Source organism: Phaethon aethereus, assembly GCF_964289735.1.
Source record: "Phaethon aethereus genome assembly, chromosome: 5".
Lineage (NCBI taxonomy): Eukaryota > Metazoa > Chordata > Aves > Phaethontiformes > Phaethontidae > Phaethon > Phaethon aethereus.
Window position 1 is genome coordinate 61,748,902 of NC_138579.1, and position 25,526 is coordinate 61,774,427.

Sequence of the window (25,526 nt, forward strand, 5' to 3'; positions counted from 1 at the left end):
TGTTGGACTGAAAAGCTTTTATGTACAAATTTCATAAAAGCTGTATCAGAATGCAACTCACCCTACCATGTGTAGCTTCAAAGTGGAATAACCTGCTACAGTGTTCTGTGTTGATTTGGTTAGCTGTGTATAGCTTGCAATACTTGTATATTTTGGATTCTGTTGTTTGAAATTTTTTTTACATCACTGTGCAACTCACTGGCATCAGTGGTAGCTTTTATATGCAAATGACCATTTCAGATGTATGGTGTGTTTTTACACTGCAAAACAGTCCCCATGTGGATATTTCTTATACTAATTGTACCATAAAGCTGTTTATTCTTTCTTGTAAGAATCCTTTACTATAAATATTGTTAAAGTGTAATGTATTAGACAGTTAAATATTTTTAAAATAAATGTTTCCCTTGTTCTAAGATGGAGCATTTACTTTGATAAATAAATTTGATAAAACCCTGTTGAAGGTGCATGCTAGACACAATTGCTATTTATCATTTCTTAGCCTTGGGGGAAAAAAGGGAGGAAAAACCCCATGCCTTACAATACATACACTTACAAGACTTTGTCACTACTCTAGAGAAGCTATTATTGCTTACTCTCAGAATCAAGTTTTTCCCAGTATAAACACACCAGTAAGGCAGGTTATGTCAGACTATATCATAACCTAATTTCTCTTTAAGAAATACTTGCTTTTCACTTAGTATTAACCATCTTTCCCTGAGGAAAGAGAAGCAACTACTTTCAAAATTCATCTGTATACTCAATCTCATTCACAAGATAATTCAAACCCATTAAAATAATGGCAACTTTATTTGCATGAAAAACTTGTTTACAATCATTAATAAATGAAGAATGAACAATTTGCATTTTCCTATTTCATGACACTTCTTATGAAAAATGTATTAAATAAATAATTGTGAACAGATTAAGGTAAGGCAGAATTTAAGATAAAGCCCCTATCCATTGTTCACAATTTTTGAACATGGCTCACGCTGCAAACAAGTGAAAAAATTCACTAAAGAACTTTGAGTTTAACAAGATGTTACATGGGTTATTGAATCACATCCTCAATCCAAAAACCCAGTAGTAAGTAGTTTTGTGCTCAACCATATACAGTAACTTTAAAAGGGTCAATCTATTCAGAGCAAAACTATTTACATTTAACACTTTTGATAGAAGCACTTTGTTAGTATTGTGCAATACATTTATAAAAAATGGCTTCAAATTCCATTTCTCAACCATTTATAAAGTGCTACTATCAATTCCAATCCTGCATTCCAACCCCAATGTAACAATACCGATGTACACTAGTCACCAGCATCCCATTGTTTTTGATGGGCTTAAGAGTGAGGACAGTCCAGCATACAAATCACCAATGTCACAAACCTACTGGTAAACACATACATGTACGTAACTGTAACCCCAGGATGTTTGATCTGTACTCTTTCAAAAACAATCACGTACTCCCTTTGGTCTTTTCAAAGGTCTGTACTGCAATATCCTAAACACTGTTACACAATGGAAAAAACTGGAATTGCAGTGTAGTATGAGTTGAGTACAGTCTCACTTTAAAGTAAAGTAGCATGCTTTTGTTTTAGTAAGAGTCTAGATCAGAGTGGTGGGTTTTGTCCCTCAGTATCCATCTCACTGTTACTAGGTGGAGGATGAATAGGCAGAATATCCAGCTCATCTACTTGGGGGGTAGGATGCATTACCACAAGCTGGTCCTGGGGTATATCTGCTGCTGCTGCTGCTAAATTTGTAATAGATTTGCTTTTCACGCACTGAAAGTCAACATGCCGACTCTTTCCTTCCTCCTTCTCCCACGACATCCGAATAAATGGTCTTTGGACGTAGTTGTAAATCACCTCCGGCCTTCCGCCCGGTCGCTTTTTCACTTTCTCTTTGTATGTAGGGTAACCTAAGAAACAAGTACAGCAGAAGTTAATGTCTTCTGCACTGTTTAGCTCAGGGTTTTCTTCTACAAAAAGGGAGCCTGTGGAAGCAGAGCATAGATTAGCAGTCATCACCATCAACATCCTGAATGGAAAGAGATGCCATTGTGGTGTTCTTAATGTTACCTATGCAAGGAGAACACACAGGCAGTGGTTTAACTAACAACCAAACTGTACGGAAAGAGGCTACAGTGCTATTGATAAGGCATACATTGCCACCAGACAACTCTTCCAAACTTCCCAGGCAAAGCTAGTCGCTCCTTCCTTCAGCCAAAGGCACCTGGCTGTTTCTAGAACACTATGACCTAGAAAGCAGGAAATGGGATCTCAAAAGTAGAGAACAGTGTCACTCTGATCTGTGGTTTAAGCTCTCAAGTGGAATGCTACTGCATTCCTCCCAGCTCCCCAAATGATAAAATACATCACTTTAGACCAGTTATCAATTCTGGTTATACTGTGTTCGAGGCATCTCTCCCCTCTGCCTAAGCAATGCTTTTCATTACTACAAAGTTACATATTATTATGGGGCACTAGCATTAAAGTTTAGTCAAACAGTTGTTTTTTGTCTAAGACAAGAAACGCCCCCAGAAGTAATCTGGTATTAGCCACCACAACACACAAAACCAGTTCTTATTTAGTTGAACGGCATGTCAGGCTGAAGGTCTCACCTTGTTCAACTGAACTTACTTATTTTAGGAATCACAGGTAGTTAAAAAGCATTTGCTTTTGGTTGGCAAATTACAAATGTAACTATGACAACTTTGGTGACTGAATGATTGAAATCTTGCAAATTATAAAGGCTGGATTTTTAAATATTTGGGGCAACAATCAGAAAGAAAATGAAACATGAGGAACCCAGTTTTTACTTTCATGATAAAAATCTTAAGACTACTTAATGTAGTTGTCTTTGGCAAAGTAGGGCTGAGATTTTACAGATCAGCCTCCTAACTTAGAACATGTTTATTTCAGATTAGTATTTCTTTGCATTTCAATGATCCATTTGACAGTTTTCTATTTCCTGAAAGAAAATATATACCTGCCACAAGACAAAATTTTTCATTTCAAGCCCTGAAAAGGACACCAGACCATGAACAGAATATACAAAGCTGTAAAAAAAGCATCATTACATCAAATAAAGTACAGAGAAGATTTTGTATGAAAACTGAAGGACAAATGGCATGAGATGCAAGATGTTAGAAACCACCTAAGTTACTCTGCAAACGGTCTAGCAGTGAGAGACACCTTGTAGACCAGTCATGAGCCTGTAGTAGGGTTTTCTAGCTGGACCAGTTGCTTATTGAGTACCACTCCCCCCTCTGGCCCTTTTATCATCTAACATCAATATGAAAGAAAATACCAAGTCTTAGTTTTAAAACTGCAGAGACGATCATAAAAAAAGAGAAGTGAAGCAGACCTTCCTCAAAGAGGTAGCGTGTAAGCAATGCTTCTCTTACCTTCAATGCCCAGTCGGATCTTCTTGAGCCCCCTTTCCTTCAGAACTGATTTGGCCACATCTCGATTTTCAATGTATTTGAAGAATCTATACAACTTTGTGCTGTAAATAACTAAAAATACACTTTAATGAGGAAAAACTATTCAAAGATTAAACTTCTAGTCTTAAAACACAAAGATTCCCCCCCCCCCCCCTTTTGCTTTACTCTGGTATTTCAGAATAGGGGAGAGACTCAAGAACCCTTGAGAAAAACAGCTGAAAGCACTGTGAAATGGGTTGGTTGCACATGTCTTTTTTCCTTATAAATTTAGTCTGTTTTATACACTTAAGTGGGTTTTTTTCTGTTGGGTTTAGGAATGCAATAGGACAATTCACAGTGAAAACCACATTATATACTCCCCAACCCCACCTCCACAAAAAAGGCATCTCAATCTTATTCTGCTTTTTGATGGAATTTCTGCAGACATTTAAAAAAAAAAAAATCTTTCCATTCTGCTTGCCATTATATAAGAGAGATCTTCAAATCAGTTTCAGAAAACGCAGACTTACAAAGCAGAACAAGAGGGACACCTTTGAAATTTAGATTATAACACCTTAAAAGAAGGCATTGGGGCCATCAATCCCATACAGCTGCAGACATCTAAGTCTACTGTTCATGAAAAGTATAAATGTAAAAAAGGCAAGTGTGTGCCTAACTAATTACTTAGGGTAGGGGGTATTTTTAATTGACATCTTTGAGACATAGAGGTCCTAGAAACCTGAGCCAATTGTGTTACTTTATTAGAACAGCCACATTTCATCCATATTCACTCCCTTCTTTAGGAAGGGCTGCAGGTTTGCACCCTCCAAAAATGTAACAGTTGGGTGGGGTTTTTTGGTGGTTTTTGTTTTTTGTTTTTGGTGGTTGGTTTGTTTGTTTTTGTTAAAACAAACAAAACTAATATTTTGAAGAGACTTCTAAGATTTTATACTTTAAGATTTTTTGTACTGGAGTACAAAGAATATCTCAAGTTCTTACATGCCCCCACAAAACCCTGAAATTCAAGTTTTCACACTGAAAGAACATTTTCAGCTACAAGGACAGCACTCATGCAGGGAAGGGCACTCCGTTCACAGGTGCTTCAACTCGTCTATACACCAAACTGTTATACTTCCAAAATACTAATGGATACTTTTTTTTTTTCCCTCCTCAAAAAAAAAAAACATCTAGTTGTTCTCCCACAGTAAACATGACTCCGATCCATTTTTCTCATCAAGCTCTTTCTGAAAAAGAGTATTTCCTTCCCCCTCACTCACTGACTGACAATACCTTAAGAATAAAAATTAGCTTCTCTTTTAAATTAGGTTTGAACATAGCATGCAACATATGCTTCTGTGAAGCAAAATACTAAGCAGAACTACCAAAAGTCAGGTTTTTTTTGTGAGGCATTAGGAATGTTGTAAAGACTTTGCGAACAGCGCTTATGAACAAAAAAGTTAAATCAGCACATTTACTGCTACCTCTACCATAGTGTGGCTTGGTGGAAACAGTGAAAATAAACTTACTTTGTGAATACTCCTCTCCCATTTGTGGAGGATACTCTTCATCCCAGTCAACAACATCATCATCTGTCAGCACAACAATGTGGCACTCCCTCTCACCACTTTGAGCACTGGCTACCATTAATGGAAGAATCATTTCTTCTAGATAAAACTCAAACTGTTTGCGAGCACCATCATTTGATAATTCATGCATGAGAGCACCTGGAACAAAGTTTTAAGCATAGGCACATTTGAAAGCTTGGTTAAAAAAATGAAGGCAGGACTAAGAAACACAGCAGTTCTGTTTATTTTGTAGTATTTACTACAGACAGCTGTAAAGATACGTAATCCATTCTGTCTAAGATCAGAACTTTTTCAAATGTTTACCAGAAGCTACACCAGAAGTTCAAACTAATAGGACTGTCCTGCAGATATTAACATAATGTTGGGCAGACAGAGGAGTGACTCTGAGGAGACCTCCTTCATGTTTTACTACTGCTAAACATTTGGTAATTTTAAGACTCCTCTCAGGCTTCCTAAAAGAAACATTCTTTAAGCCAGTTGCTGAAAGAGTAGAGCATGCACCCTGCTTCTCATAAGCAGTAGCTTAAAAACAAAGCCTCTCAAAACCCTCATAGCATGAGCTGCTAAATCCTTCTGCTAAGAACAAAGTGCACCAAGAATGTGACTCAGCAGGCGACACGCTGTGAGGTCACAGCACTGCCAGTGAAGAAACAGGTACCCCGTGCAGATCTCACAGCTGGAATGCCACAGCTTGATCCTGTGCTGGGCTCTGCACTGCACAAACACCATGAGCTCATAGGATGGATTTTGCTCCTGTAGTGTCAGCCATGTTCCTTACCTCAGTAAAGGATACAACTTGGAATTGATCCCCCTCCACCCCCCCACCTTTCCTTAAGTTAGTCTGTATAATTACAATTGTTTTAATTAAATTCTGTACTTACTGAGATCTCTGCATTTAATAGTACTATACTCAAAAGAGATACAGAGATAGTCACATGCTTCTCTCAATTCAGGAATAGATATCCCATCAGGACAGCGTATCACTCCAGTCTTGTAGTAATCCTACAGTAATGAAGCAAACAAAACCACAATGCACTTCAACGTGCACTGACAGAAACATTTCATCCTTTCATTTATGATGCTTTCTCCACAACCAAACCCCCGAAAATGTAAGAGAGCAACATATGTTAAACTTTGTGAATTTTATTGTCCTCAAATTTATCTATTTTCTGAGCTGCTTTCAGAGCAGTGAGCTCTGGGTAAAATTGTTACTGAAGTGACAACTATCAATACTGATCATTTTAGTGCATGTACACTGTCTCTTATCTGTACTTCACTCAGCTTTTGCTATTCCGATTCTGCTGACAGAGCTCTATTTCCTTGTGTAGATACAAAATACATAAAAGGCCATTTTCTTCTCAGACTGAAGTTTGCTTTTGTCCTGTTACCTGCCATAAGTAAACTTCCAGTACTCTGTTTCATCCATTTTCAACACAAGAACGGCTGAATATATCTGAACTAGGTGAACTATATGCATAGGAGAAAGTGAACAAATTTCTGGCAGGCAGTAGTTTTGTGGTTCATTTCATGTGTGCTTTCTCTCTCCCTGGCTGCCACATGCACATGTCTAGAAAACCCAGGGGTGTTTTCATATCAAACATTTTTTCCCGTCTAGAGAACAATACAGAAGAACAGTATTTGTTCCATCCACAAAATCCAGATATGCAAGTAAGGCTAAATCAAGAAGTTATGCCTCTTAATACTCGTACTGCTTGTCCTAACAGTACTTGTCCCTGAAAACTCACCAGAATAGCACGAAACACAGTGGAACCAATTCCTTCAGCAACTTCATACTCTCCTTTTTCATTAGGACGTGTAAAGTTATGTTCTCTGCCTGATCCAAACATCCTGCTCAAGAATAAAAGTAAGTTGGTTAGAATTCTTTACCATGATTTTTTTTTTTTTAAATTAAAACGTAAAATGTCAAAAATTGTACTGAAATGGCAGGGAAAAAACAGTCTATTCTATCTCGTACGTATGTACACTGTTCAGTTTGGTTTATGTTTAGCAAGACTACTAGAAAATAGAAAGCAGTGTTGTATAACCCAGGGAAGTCTAGTTTTATTCTTCAGTCTTAACTTGCCAATATCCTTTGATCAAAACAAAAGACCAAGCCACTTCCTGGCACCACCCCAAAGGTGGGGGGAACACGAAACAAGTCATCTTTAGCATTTGTATGGTAATGTAGCAGAAGAACAGGTTTTGTTGTGGAATTCTCATTATTTAAAGATATTTGAGGTAGTTTAAGAAACAAAACTTAGTGTTCCGTGCGATTCACCTCAATTTCATTTAAATGATTTAGTTAATCCAAAAGTTAAAATAACATTCTGATAGAAGATACCTGCACTTAAGGGTAGCATGTACAGCATATTTCTCCCTCATAGGATGCAAGGAAAGTTAGGCTAAGGAGAAAACTACAAGCCCCAAACAGTATCTGACTTTTTTAAAAATACACCTCTGATACAGAATTACGCCCTATGCTTACAAAAGGTATTGCCATCTACTCTGTTTTACTTACAAATATACCCTGATGGCAAAGCTTTGCTTTCATACACACAACCCAAAGAAACAGAGTTGTTGTACTGTGTGCATTTATAATGGAGAACGAAGTAACTTTTTTCACTTCATGATCTGACATGTTTTCTAGCCACTCTTCAAGACAAGAAATAATATTTAGGGAAAAGGCAGTCTAACAGGGTATAAGCTTAAGGCAAATAATACATTCTTCTTATAGTTACTTTTACCTCCCAGAACATACTAGCTAAGCTGTTCCTGTTTAGTGTCCTGTGAACTGACACTGGGGGAAAGTCGGTTTATAAATAACTTGCACTTTAGAGCAGTATTTCCACATCTTTATTAACCTACTTTTGAATTAGCAGAAGATAAAATAAGCCTGTTCCTTGAACCAATCCCAAAGGGACAATAGCTCAGCAACACACACACACAGAATCTAGTGCATTAGCCAGCACGACTTACTCTGAGGCTGGGCATGGAAAAGGAAACTTTTCACCACATAACTTCACACTGATACTCTCCCAGTTTGTTAGTCTGGATATTTACATGTATGCATATATTGTATGTATACAAATGCCTTACATCAATGATTTAGTTCTATTAATTATTATTTCTATTTATTTCCCTTTACAGTTTACACAGGAAGCATTTTCTACTTTCTCTGAAACTCTTCACAAAATAGGGAACCAAGGTACTATTTATCCAACACAGTGGTGTTTTAAGCAAAGCAGAAATTCTTTAATCATATTTATTACCTGCCCCTTGGCAAACAGCTCTCTATATATGTTTTTTAAATATGATTATATCCTTATGGGCTGAGAAACAGCCACATTGTAATGAAACAGACAAATCCAAAGTGACATAAACATACACCTTCATTTCTTTCTTGCCCCAAGTTTGTAAGTGGTGCACTCTACATTTGGACAATGCAAAACCAACCAGTATTTGAACATGTAACGTATGGAATCTCTTCCCACAAAGTAAATATGTTAAGTGTGTTGCTTGTTATAGTTTCTACAGAGAATATTACACACACATTGTGGACTTCCATTCAACTATTGACCATTTTGTTAGGTCTCTTTGCTGAGAGGCTCTAATCTGTTATACTGAGTACCTATTTGATATTACTCTGTCCAAAAAGCATTTCAGAAGATAAACGTGCTGAGCTTGAGTGTTGCCAGGCTAACCCCATTAAGCAAAATAAATTCCTTCAAGGTTTCCCTCCTTACTATTCTGAAAGGGACTACCTATATTCACTACTTTGTTTTATGAAGCAACTAGCTTTAAAAACAAGAGATGGAATGAGGCAGACTGAATACAGAATCAATGCCCAGCAAGACAGAAGGAAATGAGTACATCATGAAATGTTAATTCACTTATGAACGCTTTTGTCTCTAGGTAATACACATCTATTGGCATCTCTGCCAAATACAGAGGAGAACCTACATCTGATATTTCACTTAAAGACCTTTGCAATTTGATAATATTAAATGTTAGCAGATCAGCTGTAGCAAAATGAGTTCAACAGCTATTTAAACAGTTTTTACTATCTACAAAGCATCTATGGCTCTCTTCTACAGTTAGAGATTAAGGCAAAAAAGAGAAAAAAAATACAAACCTGCCCAACATTGTATTAGGTTGTGCGGTAAAGATAGAAGGATCTACAACAAATCTGGTGTTATCCACTATGAGTGTTACTCGTTCAGAAGTTCTTACATTCCGAGCTCCCTCTTTTGCATTTTCATATACAAATACCATTTCCCCACCAGCCTTGCAGCTCCCATCTGAACTTGACTGGCTACTGTTTCTGCTGCTGTTCCCCACGCTAACAATGGAACCGTTAGGGGAAGTCTTCTGAGGACGAGGGCTGCTTGGTCGAGATGAACTATGATCCTTTTCTCGATCTTAAGGTAGGACAAGGTGGAAGGAGAAAAAAAAAAACAGAAAGGGAGATTATAGATTTACATGAGCTCTATGTAGTTTGTCTTTCCAGGCACAAAACATGGCAACTTGACAAGTTAAATACAAATTCTTTCAATTAAATCTATTTTATTTAAAGAAACCTTCAAATGTAACTGTCCATATACGAGATCCTGAAGTTTTCTGCCACTTAGACATCAAAGCCACCTCACCTCCCCAAAGCCTTTACAAGAAAAATTTAGCATTCTTGTACTGAAAAAGCAACTCAACATAACACAGAAGCTATGCATCACAGTTGGTGTTTAGTGCTGTAGTTCAAAGAAACAAACCAAGTTTTGTCACTTAAAAAAAAGTGTTTCCTATATTCCTAAATACTGAAACCCTACCAAGTAAAGGGGAAGTGTTCAGTCAATTATCATCGTCAAAAAATTAGACTGTTATTGTGATTTGAACTAAATGAGAGTATCATATAGGAATATACACTGCAGACTGAAGAAAAAGTTATGACCTATCAATAAAGGGTAGTCCCAGCCCCAGGCACATGTAAGAAATCTGTATGTTGTGGCATCAACAAATAATACTTTTTATTGTATTCTTTTAACAAAATAGTGATTAAAATTAAGAATTTTAATCCTGAAATGCTATAGATCTGAACACACCAGAATGATACTGTCTTGTTGGTGAAGTAACATTCCTGATGCATGGAGTGAGCTGAGATTCTGCTCTTTCATGGGATGAGTCACGAGATCTGTCACTTGATCTGCGTCTGTCCCTTGATCTCTCATGTCCACCACTTGCACCATGGAGGCTCATTTTTGTGTAGTCTATTCCTTTAGCAATACGAGATGAGGTGCTGGAAACAGAAATAAGATAAATGTTCAGCATTTCAAAATTTCAGAAACATTATACATTTAAATTTTAAAGGCATTCACACTCCAGGTACATGTCATGAAGATTAATATTATCCACCTCCATTTTCTTTGTTGTACTCATGTTTACATTTACAAACATGCAATGATTTGGAACGTTAAGTACACAGCAAGAATTACCCGTTCGTTGCTGTGTGACCTACAGAGACACTGCCTGATCAGTTGAGCTTGCCTGTGAACCTGTATTCACAAAAATTCCTTCCAGAACACGAGTCAAATACAATTGAGCATTTTATTTTGATTCTTACTGTTAAATTAAATGTTCTAATCAAACCATGAAATTAAGAGTAATTTTTTCCAGTGAAACCTGTTTCGGAAAACCCTTCTCAGAGCACAGGCTTTTAGTACTGTTTTCGGGTTTTTTTGCAATTTGCCCTTTACAAAGGTGGTCAGCCTTAAACTAGTTGATACATCAAGACACACCAGCCAAGGGCTTATTTCTGTTCATTCTTTTTAAAATTTTCAGTTGCTCTCAGAGGGAACAATAGTAAGCCACCACAAATCAGACAGCAAACACATGTACTATATTACTAAAGCAAAGACCTACAGCACTGTCATTAACAAGCAGGACATTTGTTCTAAACTAGCAAATTTTAACCTAACAGTTTAAGATTTTTTTTAGACCGTAATTAAGTTAGGTTACATTCCTTAAGTTAAGATACTGACTACATTTTGCAATTAATTATTAAACCTATCAACAAAACTGGTCAGTTTCAAGATCCAGTACTATCAGAAACCATCAAAAAATTAACTATCAACTTGCAACAGCTATTGTTGAATTTTTTATATCAGGATAGCACAGACTTATCGGTGTCCTTGCACCCTGCTGGAATTCTTAAATCAGTTCCTCTCCTATTTGCCTTTTGAGTGTGGGCATGACAACACTACTTATTTATGGGTTTAATTGAAGAACTTTCCAAAAGTCTCAGGTACTGGATAACAGAGACAGACGTCTGCACAGCTACAAAGTCTGACAGATAAATAAAGGTCATCATTTCCCACAGGAGCCTCAATGTCCCACTTGCTTGCAGCCTGCAAATCCCACAACTTTTACCAAGAGACCTTAAATATGACTGCTAGGAATGTTGTAGGATTCAAGAACACAAAGAGGTAAAAATAATGACCTAGCTAAGAAAAGCACAACAAATTTCAAAAGCATGAACTGTTCAAGAAAGTTGAGCAGAATGTCCTATTTTTAAGTTGCTTAGAAGTAATTATGAATTTAAAAAAAAAATCAAGACTATTAAAAAAGTGAACTTCTAGCATGACATGTTTCAGCTTCAGGTTTCAGTGACTGGTAAGAAGAGGAGCTTAAATCAAAACAAAAAGGTTATGATAGACCTTATGCAGTTTACACTGGCACAAAATGAGTGTTAGCACAGTGTAAAGAATAAGAAATATACCTCTCAGCTAAGGAACACAAGCTTCTCCCCACCCCATTTGAATGAGCGAAGGATCTCCTATCTGATAAAGCAGAAGTTTGGTGCAGAGAATCTACTGCAACACTGTTTCCTGCCAAGCTTAAAATATGCTGTACTAAGACATGCATCTTTAGGATGTGAAGTCAGCCAAAGGTCTATTGAATAAGTTAAGAGAACTGCAAGCCTTGATTATGGCTGGAAATGCTCAGATTTACAGTCAAGAATAAAGATGATCCAACCACTTTCATTAAAAGGACTTCCAATGCAATTCTGAATGTATTAAGATGTATAGCATTTCAGGATGGCTAAGTGTCTCCTTACTTGTTTTACTTCTCTATTACAGAAAGGTAAACACTATATTATGAAAGTGAAACGTTTGCAAGAGTGAGATCTGCAAGCCTCCCTTTCAAGAACATCAACAATTTAGGAAAGCCTTTGTACCTTTTCTTCCATATATACGTGCCTACAAATCATAACCATTTTAGCAGGTACAAAATATGCCCACAAATTATCAGAGATGTGGATTACAGCCTATAATTAAAAACTTGAAACCAAAATCTGAGCCCTGTTTAGACATGATTATATTCATTACTACTACAGCTAAACTTCACAAGAAGTGGTCAAACTTTTTTTTTTTTTAAGAAGAACCTCTGTATCTCATCTGCGCGTTTATATTTGCGCATAATGGTATAACCAACTATCCCACAAACGGCGTAGGGGGAATGTGTATGTGCGTGTGTCAAACGCATACATAGCAGTCCTGTGACAAAATATCTCAGCAAATGCTAATAAAGCCCCATGTGATCAGGCCTTTTTTTAAAGCAGAATTTTGATCCTAGCCCTGATAATATTCCTAACCGTGCTGTGAGAAACCAGAGGTTTGCAAGTGCCACATTTTATAGTATCAAAATGTATGACTCACTATTTCTCAATAGCTAAAGCACTCTAGTTGCTTTAAATAAGGGAAACACTAGAAAATGAAACTGAACCCCTGTAAGTATATGCAGGCTTATCACGCATTTTGGCAGAGTAGACAGGAATTACCCTTTAACAGAGAAGGCAATTAAAATGCGATTCTTAATCCAGAAAACAATCTAAAGCCACATTACCCTCTAAGCAGTGATTCAGAGTTCACACTGAAGTCGGGTGAACCCTAGTTAATAATCTCTTTGCAGGAGTTGAGAAAAACAGGTGCTACAGGAAGTAACACTGACTCAGCTGGCATCATACTTCCTCCTTAGTCATGTCTGAATAAAGGACTAAACACACCAGACACGACTGTTTCAGCTATACCTTCCCAGGGTCAGAACTGGGGCTACTTCTGCCTGGGTACGTACAGCCAGCGAGCCGGGGAGGAGAGGGGCAGCGCGCACTGGTTAATGTGCCTCCTGCTGCCAGCCATGTCCATCCCTTCGGAGCGTGGCCACGTGAGCCATCAAGTCAGCACACCGCACTACCAGAAGAGGCAGAGGCCGCCAGCTGGAGGAGGACAGGATTCTTAAATATTAAATCAATTGTTTCTGAAACAGATTAGTAAATAATTTCTAAGAGCTGTTCAAACTGCAGCTGTCCACACCATTCATTTGCTTGCTTCTATGTTGTACTTTCCTCCCTTTAATATACAGATTAATGCTCTCTGTAAGACTGGCACATGATCTATTAGCCAGAAGATGCAAATGCAAGCCAAAATTGCAAGATTTCTGAGAGTTCAAGCAGTTTGGCTTGAGATAGCACCATCTGAATCATGATTCTTCACTCATTTTAATAACAGCCATCTAAAATGTCAATCTTAAACCTCATCACTGTTGAGTCACTGTACACACACAAAAAAATTATTTCTTTGATCTGTTGGATATATATCTGACAAAATCTGAAGTTCCATTTGTTCAACAGCATGTGCACTCAGATGAATACTACCACTGAAATACAGATTTGCTCTACAATAAGCAAGACAACCAAAATGAGTTTAAATTTGAACAATGAGAAAATGAAGTGGTGGAATCCAGCATTTTCGAAGAGACAGCCACTACCTTAACCCTGCAGTATTTGACTAGGAAAACTGTGTCACTGAGCTACTCTATCAGTTAGTCTGAAAAAGGACCTACATCTGTGGCCAGCACATATGAAAGACGACCCGTGGCTTACATTTTCCTGTGAAGAGGCTTTAGAAGAAGTTACAAGTGTTCAAAAAAATGAAGACATCAGAACTACCAAATAATTTTGATTTTTTTGATAGAACTTGTTAACAATATTATACTTTTCCCCTTAACTTTGTTGGCCATTGGGGACAGGAGGACGGTTCTGCAGGGAAATACAAAAAACCTCCACCTCCATACCAGCGATGCAAAACTTGTTATGAGTTACTATTTCATGCATTACTAAGACCCAAACATTCACTTTCTCTCCACAGTTTTAAAATACTCATTTCTTAAGTTGGCAGTGCACTTTGTTCAAGAAGTCCTAACATTTGTAGAAAATGGAACTTTAACTACAAACCTGTCCCCAGCAATGCAGGCAAGCCAAACTGGCATCCACTAGGGAATCCCACAGTTGTGTCCACACAGCTACCTACCTACACTGATGGAAAAGTGACAAAAGCAGAGCAGTCCCATTTACAAGAACAAGCAAGCCGTTAGGAAGTATTGTCATTCACAGAAGCATTATGCAGATCAGATAAATCACCAGTACTTCTCAAACAGCAGCAAACGCTGATAATTAAAAGTGCCAGGAAGCCATTGGTGTCATGTGGCACCTGGCTGCCATACCATATTAATTTGTAATTTCAGCCTACAACAGTGAATGGTGCTCTGCACAGGGCATTACTTCAAGCCTGGAAGAAAGTCATTATAGTTTCAGATCTCTCTCATTATGAAAAGAAGTATTTGCAATGTCAACTTCAATTCATTTCACAGCTGATGACCACCAACTGCGCACTGTGCCGTGGAAACCATGGGCAATGACTGAGGCACAACACCAGCCTATAGGTAAAATTTTCTCCTGCGTGTAAGAAAAAACCTCACAACATTTTAAACTCACAGCTGCTTTTCCTCATTCACTAAAGCTGGAAAAATCTCATATATGTAGACCATCTAGTACCCAAAAGTTTATAAAGGAAAGGTAAGAGAGTCTTGCTTTATCGATTACTTTGGGGGGGGGGGGCGCGGCAGAGGAGCGGACACCGAACCCCAAACCACCCAACCCTATGAATACTGGTATATTTAGACAATCTTCCTGGCTCCAAAGGAACATTGGGACACTAGCACTGCACCCAACTCAAGAACTTTAGGTCAGTCGTAAAATTTATTTCCCCCCTTCAGTAAGGGATCAAGGAAGCTCTGCCTATGTAAAGGGAAGAAGCATTTTCTTTAAACACAGCTGCCTCACAAAGAAAACCAAATAAGCTCAAGGCTTTACTTAAGGAAACCTATTTAATATGATGTAAAGGAAGACAAAGAATACCATCAAAATGGCACACATGTCATACTGGTATGCTTCCCATTTTTGCAGTAAGGGAAGAGTTGTTTTTAAAAAGTGTAAATGCTCTTCAATTTAATGATGCTTTGGAGTCATCTGTGGAAGGAGAGCTTCAGTTTGTCTTTATACATAACAACATATTGCTCTGAATATATTACTAATGATTAAAAAAAGTCATTAAACTGAATTAATTCTACTGCCAAACAATTAGCATGGATTCCAATACAAAAACTTCATGTGCATCCTAATGAATACCGCCAATAAAAATACTTGTTTTATAAAACAGGCTCTTGTCTACACAGAATTATGGTGCTAAATCAATATACTTATTACACCCAAAACCACCCTAAAACCTTATCTAAATGAAAAGGACACAGCAGTAGAATATTAACAAAGATTTTTACCCTTTTTTCTCCCTTTATCTTCTAAAACTTGTATTAACTAACTCTTCCTAAAATATAAACTTAGATCCAACCCTTTCCTAGCACAGTTCACATAATCAACACTTGTAGAATAGGGCTACAGAGCTTTATCTATACACTAAGTTACAGATATAATGCTATAAGGCTTTAGAAGAAAGGAAATCTGTTCTGCTCACATTGCTAGGACTTACACAATGACAATGCTTATGCCCCTCTTCCTCCCCCTTAATTCTGTTCTTTGTCAGCAGACATTTCAATTGACCAGTGCACACAAAGGACAGTACTTTTGCTTTTCCTCATTATTCTCCTGAATAATGCCCACAGATTATTCCTGTTAATAGATACGCACCTTCCTCTTGTATCTATCAGGGAGGAAACACAAAAGCATGGAAATAATTTTGAAATCAGAGCACAAAGGAATTCTGTTCCTTCCAAGAAGACAGCTTTGAAAGCCAGATCAGCATCCTTTGGCATTACTTGTTAAGTTCAGCATATTTGGTATTTCCATCATTTCTTCAGTAGTTCACTGCACCATCAGCGAGCCTTACTTTTTCCTCCATCATCTTCCCCTCAAGGATAAGAGATTGTAGCTATACAGTCCATTAAGCGTTCAAAGACGCAAACCTCTCTAGGTATTAATTCAATTCAATTTCTCTCAGTCACTGACTCAGCCATGCGTAGTGCAATACTGACGTCTGACCTCGCAGCCTCCTGTGAGCTGAATTCATACTTGCCGTTTCCCCATCTCTAGGCAGCCATTGGGTACCGCGATTGACAGGCAGGGTGGGGAGCGCGCGAGAGGAGAGCTGCTCGGTACCGTGCCAAGTACCATCTGCCAAGCTATTTCTAGTCCTGCCAGCTTGTCGGGTTTCAGCACACAAACACCACATCTGAAAAGGTTATTGCTAACTTTCTCTTGTCACATCTCTCATTCGTGTTCGCGATCGTTCAAGATAGACAAACCCGTGCGAGTTTCAGGGGACGGTGAATTTGTTCCTGTAGTCTGCCCCAATTAATATTTAAAATGAATTCACCTTTGACTGAGTTCATAAAGAAGTACAGTGATAGCCTTTTGAGAACAAGGCAGTACAGCCTCCATTTTTTAACTACAAACATCCCTTTTCTAGCAAGTCTAAGCCAGGAAAAATGTACTATGCTTTATGACAACCTAAAGATTAGTATATAATTACACTAATCAGTATGCCTACTGACCAGAAATCAATTCACCAAGTCCTGATGTAGTGCATCTTCACATCAATAGGTCATCAAATGCCTGACAAAAAGTCAAGCCCACCGAGCACAAAAAGCAACAAAGCAAATTAATACACGTCAGGATAAAATTTTCTAAAGGTTTTTTCTTTGGGGGAAGATAAGTAAGCATTATGCTACAGCTCTTTTTAAATGATTCTTTTTAGAATTTGTAGGCTGTTTTAAGGAGCCACAATACACTAGAGGAATAGTTTAAAAGCAAGCCTTACAATAAATAAAAATCAAGATGTTGTAAGTGGTAGGGTGGAAATTAAAATATGATGAAAGCTGAAGGAATAAGGGGGATTGTTCAGCAAAAGGTTGCTGTTATAAAGAGGAAGTCAGTAAGAAAAACAAGACACTTGTGATTAGACAGGCAGAAGAGCATCGGCATTCTAGATTGAAGAGTCAGCTCTTTAGACATGGAAGGAAAATTTCTGCCAACACAATTTCACTTACCTGAACCAGTGAATTTTCTCCTGTTTTTAGGGTTTTTTGAAGGTTCGCACAACCACCCTCTCCATGCCCCAGGGGTAGAAAAACCATCACAGTCTCATTAGACTTTTCTTCCCTTCAAAATAAGCCATGAAAGACACAGCTATAAGCAGCTATATAGAAGGTTTTTCCAGCATGCTTGCTTTCTTAGGCATTTTTTTGCCTCCAACAGAACTGACCTCCAGCAGCAAGAAAAAGTGCAATTGTACCCAGGTTCTTTCAGCACTGGTTCCCTATATGGGGTCTTTTCTCTATACAGAAATTAACATGTTTTGTTCTCCTTTAGTCCTCTTTCAGGTAGAAAAAACATGCCATGGATGGATGAACTCCCGATTCCCACAAAACTACCCCTCAGGCCAGGACCTGCATCCACCAAAATCTTGTAGAAGCATAACCCAGCAGTCACGCTTAACTTGGGGCTCCACCTCCAGTAAGGAAGCCCTTGAAAAAAATTCTCCCTGCTTCATCTGGGGAGTGCTACAGGGTCTTCCCTCAGCTCAACACAGCAACTCTGTGAACATACTCCTGCTCCAAAATTCTTATTCACATAATTTTGGTCTTCACTGGGATCTCTCCACCATGAGTAATATATTTCTTAGTAGTTCAATTCCACCTCAGGATGGAAACAACAAAAAAAAAATTGCCATGAGTCTTCAGCTGCCAAAGTGAATTTTCAAGCAGCACGGAATTAACCTTTAGGTAGGTATACATTCACACCTTATGACTTCTGTCAAGCTACCCAAATACATGACCTCCATGAAAGAATACTGGTTGCCTTTATTTATATATCAATTCCTACTCTATTTTCAAAACAGGATTTAGGTTAAAAAAAAAAATCAAAGTTTAAGAAACTCAGAAGCATATTCTCCTTGGAACTGTGAAATACCTCCATCTATTAAAAACCAGCTTCAAAAGTTCACATGCAAAAGAACTCCAAAAACTTACTGAACCTGTATATAGTCATTATAGTTCCTACTCTCAGATAAGAAAGGAGCAGATAGCAATACAGAAAAGAGTTGTCAATAAAAATTCCAGGGTATGATAGTTCTGCACATAATCACTTCACCTCTAAAGTGCTTTGTGTCTTAATTCAAAGTCAGGGTCTGATCAAGTTTTGCATGATGCTAAAGTCCACCACAAATAGTATCTAATGATATTTGGAAAAGGTCAGTGGTGTGCTGGAGAGGTTCATGAGGATTTAGTGTATGCTTCTGCTCAGAAAGTGTTTGCAAGCTGCCATTTCAGAAATGAAGGATATAAAAAAGGAAGGGGGAGAAAAAAAAGGAACAAACAACTGTTTAAGACCACTCATTGTACCTTAGATACCACTACCGATCTTTTGTAAGGTGTTTTTGAAAGCCACCACACCAAGTGCAGCCCATTTTGCTAGATTCCAAGAACACCTCTTCCCAGCCCATCCTGGTTTCTTCTGACAGCTTTATATGCTGGTGCCAGTAAAATCTAGATAAAGAGATCTTGATCTGCTGATACCAGGTTGCAATTAAAAGCAGGCATGTTTGCATTTACAGAATCACAGAATCATTAAGGTTGGAAAAGACCTTCAAGATCATCAAGTCCAACTGTTAACCCAATGCCACCATGCCCCCTAAACCACGTCCCGAAGCGCAACGTCCACATGTTTTTTGAATGCTTCCAGTGATGGTGAGTGACTCCACCACCTCCCTGGGCAGCCTGTTCCAATGCTTGACCACTCGATCAGTGAAGAAATTTTTCCAAATATCTAATGTAAACCTCCCCTGGTGCAACCTGAGGCCATTTCCTGTCGTCCTATCGCTTGTTACCTGGGAGAAGAGACCAACACCCATGTCACCACAACCCCCTTTCAGGTAGTTGTTGAGAGCAATAAGGTCTCCCCTCAGCCTCCTCTTCTTCAGACTGAACAACCCCAGTTCCCTCAGCCACTCCTCAGAAGACTTGTGCTCCAGACCCCTCACCAGCTTTGTTGCCCTTCTCAGGACACGCTCCAGCACCTCAGCATCCTTCTTGCAGTGAGGGGCCCAAAGCTGAACACAGTATTTGAGGTGCGGCCTCACCAGTGCCGCCTACAGGGGTACAATCACTTCCCTACTCCTGCTGGCCACACTATTGCTGACACAGGCCAGGACGCTGTTGGCCTTCTTGGCCACCTGGGCACACTGCCGGCTCATGTTCAGCCGTCTGTCAACCAGTGCTCCCAGGTACCTTTCCACCCGGCAGCTCTCCAGCCACTTCTCCCCAAGCCTGTAGCGCTGTATGGGGTTGTTGTGACCCAAGTGCAGGACCCGGCACTTGGCCTTATTAAACCTCACACAGTTAACTTAAAGCAGATGTTGCACGGTAGTTCACAGACTGTGACCTGAGCCCATGGCGAAAGTAGGCCTAATTACTTTCCTGTCACACAGACTATGGCCCACTCCATGCTATAAAAATGTTCAACTGCAGAAATCCGATTTACATGAAGAGAAATAAAGCCTGTCCTGCAGTGGAAAACAGATTATACATTCTGGTATCATTCCAGAGATGAGAAAAGTATCCTTCTGGGGATGCTTCATGTACTTACAAAATGCTGAGGCAAGTGGCACTTCCATTCACAACCCACGAATGCATCCTCACAGCATGCAAAACTAATATTAGGGGAAAAAAATTCTCAGCATTTAGCATCTGCACAATAACTTGTCATCTATGGAAAATTTTTCAAAGAAGTTGAATACTTTCAAAGAGTCAAGAGGTTCAAGAGTCATGACAACAGAATCGCAGCGCAGACATTTTGTTCATTAATGCAGGTAGGGGCAGGCACGACTTTGAATCTAATACTATCTAAAAAGAATGAACAAACAAGGAACTATCAAATGGGACTAAAACAGAAGCAGATTTAGATAATTAAATCCAGGACAAACCTTAAGGAAGAGGCAAATTTAAGCCACGGATTATTCATGACAACTCCAGAGAAAGCACTTAGTACAACACAATTAGAATTAAAGTCTTCCAACAACAATAAAAATACATCACTATAGAGAAATTACATGTGGGAAGCTAATAACCAATGAAAAATTAAATAGAAAATACAGAACAGCAATACTTAATGATGAAAATATGAATTCAGAGACCATTTACTTGAATCTTAGCCACCGTTCGGTCAATGTACGGTTCTTGAAAGTTTTCTTCCATCTTATTTGGTACATAAATAAAAAGCATCTCAAAGATTTTTGTAATATCTTGCACAAACAAGACTGACTGTATCATTTCACAACTGGCACAGGTTGCCCAGAGAGGTGGTGGATGCCTCATGCCTGGAAACATTCAAGGTCAGGTTGGACGGGGCTCTGAGCAACCTGATCTAATTGAAGATGTCCCTGCTCACTGCAGGGAGGCTGGACTAGATGACCTTTAAAGGTCCCTTTCAACCCAAAGATTCTATGATTCTACGATTAGTTACAGTCAGCTTTAACACCATATAATTGCATCCTGTCAGGCTCTTCAGATTTGTAGCAGAGACCATTTGCATTGTATTTTTGGTCTTTATTTTCTGAATCTCTCCCTTCTGAGTTTTCTGTTACGTTGCCCATCTCAGAACAAGTAAAAAAAAGGAGGAGAGAAAACAACGGTACAACTTGCCAGAAGTTTCAAAAATTGGACACTCACCAAACTAGAAAGAAAAGATGTAATGCTAACCTGCATAACTATTTGATACATGCACTCCCTTAGACAGTTTTGCCACACGTCCTTTGCCTCAAACGGATGGCCGAGTCCCGCGGCCATCCTTAGTGCCACATAAGCCTCACACACAGAAGGATGGCTCACAGTCCTAGAGTATGTTTTCTATGAGTCTAGAAAGTTATCTAAGCTATTTTAAGAATGTTAAGGCTGGAGGATTAAACACTACAAAGCAAGAAGTGACAAGCTAAGCATCTACCTTAAATATCACTCCCTTGTTGTAATAAATTTCTTATTTCACCATTACACTTTTCAAACCTGAAGTATTTTTTTTCCTTATGATATTAAGGCATATTTTGAAAGAGCAAGACAAATAAGACTGCAGTACTCAAAGTACTCAAATCTTTTAACAAAGTAGTTCTGTTCCAGTTATATCATTAAAACTTATGTTTCCAAAAGCATTTTTTCCCCACCTCACACCGCATTTTGCACAAACACTTGCACTTGTCTAGAGAAAAAGTGATAATTAAGTCAGAAATTATAGTAATACGCCTATATTCAGCCACCTAAAATCCAATTATTTTGTCTAGGCTTTTGAATAAAGTACACTATTTTCCAGTAATTGGATTCTCTGAAGTAATCAAGTATCTCAGAGGAACAAGGTAACAAAACATTTCTTCTTACTGTATCCCTTATTATATTACAACCCCAAACTATTAGTTGGATTCTCAAAGATTTCAAAAATGGATCTACATTATTTGCGATTAAAAAAAATAAAAAAAATCAGATGATAGTTTGAATACTATACCCCTACCATACACATTAAAAGCTTCCATAAAATGCTGGCTGTTTATCATTTTATTGAGAATACAAATTGTGTTTTGCCAGAAATATGTGCAACTTAGCTGCAATTATTCTAGAGGTATAGATTTCACCCTGATTTGCAAACCTTGAATTCAGATGGTACAAAGTGATCAACAGCAGCCTTTCTGAAAGGCATAGGCCATAGACTTCCTTGAGTTAACTGCTATCTGCATCAGATAATCTTTTCAGAAAGCTGCACAGCTTTTTATTTAAACATTTCCCCAAAATAGATAATCCACACCAGACCATGCATGGTTAGACACGTGCACTGTTTCTCTGGCCTGGATTTACCTAGCTTCAGCTTCCAACTACTACTGTTTATTACAAATTTGCCTACTGACTAAAGCTCATCATCATAATGCTGTTTCTGCAAGAACCTTTAGAGACTGACCAAGACGTCATTAATTAACCTTTGAGTTTTCCCTGTCTCAAAAGATTGAGTCTTCACAATCCCCTCTAATCAAAATCTTTCCTTGAACTGCTGATACCAGACTTCCAATAACTCTACTATGCATCCAACAGCTGCATTAGCCCTTTTGACCATATGAAGTCACTGGAGACTCCTGTTCAAGTGACTACCCATTACGACTGTGTTCTCTACAGTGCCAATACTAACAATGATTGCAAGTTGATGTAGTCTACAAAAAAGGCCTACATTCTTTGTTCCTAAATGTTTAACTCTGTATTTAATCATATGAAGAACGTATGGTTATTTGCACTCAGTTTATCAAACCACACAGATCCCATGCTATTAACGAGTCCTTTTCACTATTTAAAACTCCCCATCAAGGGTCATCTACATCAATATCAGTTTTAGGTTTTATTCCAGATCAGCAGTTATGGGAGGCAGCACAGGATCACAAATGAACTACATGAACTGGACTCAGCAATAAATCACCCATTTACAATAACACTCTGAGACCCAAGAGTGAACAGTCCCCAACTCACATACAACGCCCTATTATGCCTATAGAGTGAACAGTCCCCAACTCACATACAACGCCCTATTATGCCTATACTGTTCATTTGCAATACAGCGCCACATTTTGATCCTAAGTAAAAAGCACACATCAACCACCTACCAGACACCATCACCTTCATAAAAATGTCAACTGTACAAAACTATATTCCATAAGCCTATATTGACCAGTAGCACCAGCCACACTCTTCAGTTCTGTGTTAACCGTTCCATTATTCACATCACAGACAGGCCTATAATTATGTGGGTCTTCCTGTGAGCCTTTTAATAACTGGTGCATTCTTTTTTCCTGCTCTCTTGTATGTCTTACAATTATCTAAGATTTAATAACATGGGACTAACCCACAATATTAATTGCCCATAGAATACTTTTTGGGCAACACTTGAGTCCAGTTTATCTAAATCTATACAATAAAAACGTGAAGTAAGTTGCTGTTATTGAATGTGCTCCTTAGCTCTTTTCCCATCATCTTGCAAATGGGAAAGCTTAAATCACTAACAATTTTAGCTAGCTAACAGAGATGTTTTACTTATATTTAGCACTTCTAAAAGGGCAAAGTACTTGGAAGATACACACTTATTTGGATGCTTATATATACTTCCAGCAATATGCTTCTTCACATACATTTGCTAGGTGACTAACTGCTTTACTTAGTTCATTTTTGAACACTATATGCTGGAAAAACACTAATTAACTTCATAATGTCTTCAAATCGAGGCATTTAAAAAAAAACATTCTTACAGTAAGGGATGCAAAAGCAAGATCTGACACACAGCTTTACAAAGAAAGTGCTATCAAGTATGACACTAGCGTGCAAGCAAATATTAGTTATCACCATGAACAAGTTGCCCTTATTTTAAGTGCGCTACTTAACAGAGTACCAAAAACTAAAGAGTGACGAACAGGAAGTAACTCCTACTAAGCACTCCCAAAATATTCATATATTTTGCCACTCAACTGGTGTCTTGATATGCACACACGGTATTTAGTTTTTTAAAAAAAGATTAAAATACCACCCGTGGCAAAACAAATCTATGCACAGATTAGGGAAGCTGACAAATCAGTTATGTTAGAAAATATCTTTTAAAATAATTAAGAAGTGTTCCTTTTAAGAAGAACTACAAAATTTATGACAGGACTTGCCACAACCAGATACAGTAGCCTTTAGAATGGACTTTTATTGTAATTTTTGAGATGCAATAGATGGTACACAGCACCTACCTTGAATGTTTACAAAGTTTACGAGGTCTATTATGCAATTTCCGATCCCAATTCTCTGGATCACTGGAGTTACTGTCATAAGGATGAGGCCGTCCTGCCATTCCACTGCCAGCTTCCTCACACTACTGCTCTGAAAAGCACACATGCAGCACTCACAACCTACATTAAGAGAGCAGTGTTTACCTTTAAATAATACCACACAGAAAAAAAAAAATTAGACATGCAGAATTTAGTGTGGTTAGGTTTTGCTTCTTTAAATAAAGAAGACAGAAAATAGGATATACTGAAGCACAACTTCTAAATTGCATGACAATAATCTTCTATACATTTTGCTGATACCTGCACTAAAAGATTATTTTGTTATAAGAAAAATAGTTCTATAAATGTTGGCAGACATCTTCAAGCTTGCCACAATTAACTTCCCTGTGTCCAAACAGAAAGTCACTGGTTATAAAACACAAGGCAAACACATAATTTTCTTTCAAATGTATAAAGTTAATTCAAAGAAAGTTCCCAACTGTAGGAGAGAGACCAGCAGTTTTACAATTTGAATGGCTGCCCAAGAGGAAAACAGAATTAAGATTAACGAACAGTTATAGCTGAGTCCTTATTCCAAAATGGAATCAACAGCAATACTTAGAAACACTCAATGTAGCCCAACTTCACGGACTTTTGCAGAAGTCACAAAAATTTAATAGAAAAATAGACATTATTAGCCTACCCTTTTTTGATTGGGATCCAGTATTATGTTCAACTCCCACTAAAATTCACTCATAGATAAAATACCTTGTGACTGTCAATAAAGATAGCCAATCTTAAATGACTGGTGTTCAAGTCATACCTATAAGTGACACTTGTGTCAAGAGAGTTGTACAGTTCAGAATGAGCTGGTTACAAAAAAAAAAAGTAGCCACAAGTGAACAGCTGTTGATTGTACAGCATCTGGAAAAAATCGAATTACAGATAAGCCTACTAGGTAATGGAAAGATAAGCATACAATGTTCCTCTAAAATTTTAACCTAAGCATTTTAGAAACATCGTCTCTCCACACACATCCCTTTATTATATTTCTATTACATTCAATGAAACGTATCCTTTTTGGAAGCGAGTCCCAAAGGATTTGAGACTTCTTTAAAACAAGGTAGCTTCTCAAATAAAATGTCCCTCTAGTCATGGAAAATAGAAAAGCTCTTCTGACAAATTTAGATTCTCTTAGCTAAATTTAGACCCAAAAATTTTTATTGCAGGGGAATGGTAGAGAACAAGCTTCTTAAAAGTGTTAGTTGCATACGAGTTTTTCCTTCATGTTCAATTCTAACAAAGAAAACAGATTTTATACCAAGTATACAATCTCCACCACAGGGTTGGGTTTTT

At 38.1% G+C, this 25,526-nt stretch overlaps 1 protein-coding gene across 3 annotated transcripts; it reads right to left on the reverse strand.

Moving 5' to 3' along the window:
• Nucleotides 1–1,607: 1,607 nt before the first annotated feature.
• BTBD10 (BTB domain containing 10) lies at nt 1,608–24,347 on the reverse strand (the record flags this gene model as incomplete). 3 transcript variants are annotated; one of them, XM_082000756.1, is made up of 9 exons in its annotated part: nt 1,608–1,918; nt 3,407–3,517; nt 4,951–5,148; nt 5,892–6,012; nt 6,756–6,858; nt 9,143–9,428; nt 10,104–10,297; nt 16,425–16,580; nt 24,153–24,347. In XM_082000756.1, 9 exons carry the CDS (start codon nt 24,251–24,253, stop codon nt 1,608–1,610), a joined length of 1,581 nt encoding a protein of 526 aa, XP_081856882.1. The 3 variants fall into 3 exon arrangements, with proteins under 3 accessions (XP_081856882.1, XP_081856884.1, XP_081856883.1); XM_082000758.1 differs by lacking the exon at nt 16,425–16,580; XM_082000757.1 differs by lacking the exons at nt 16,425–16,580; nt 24,153–24,347 and adding an exon at nt 16,040–16,164.
• Between the last annotated feature and the right edge of the window lie 1,179 nt (nt 24,348–25,526).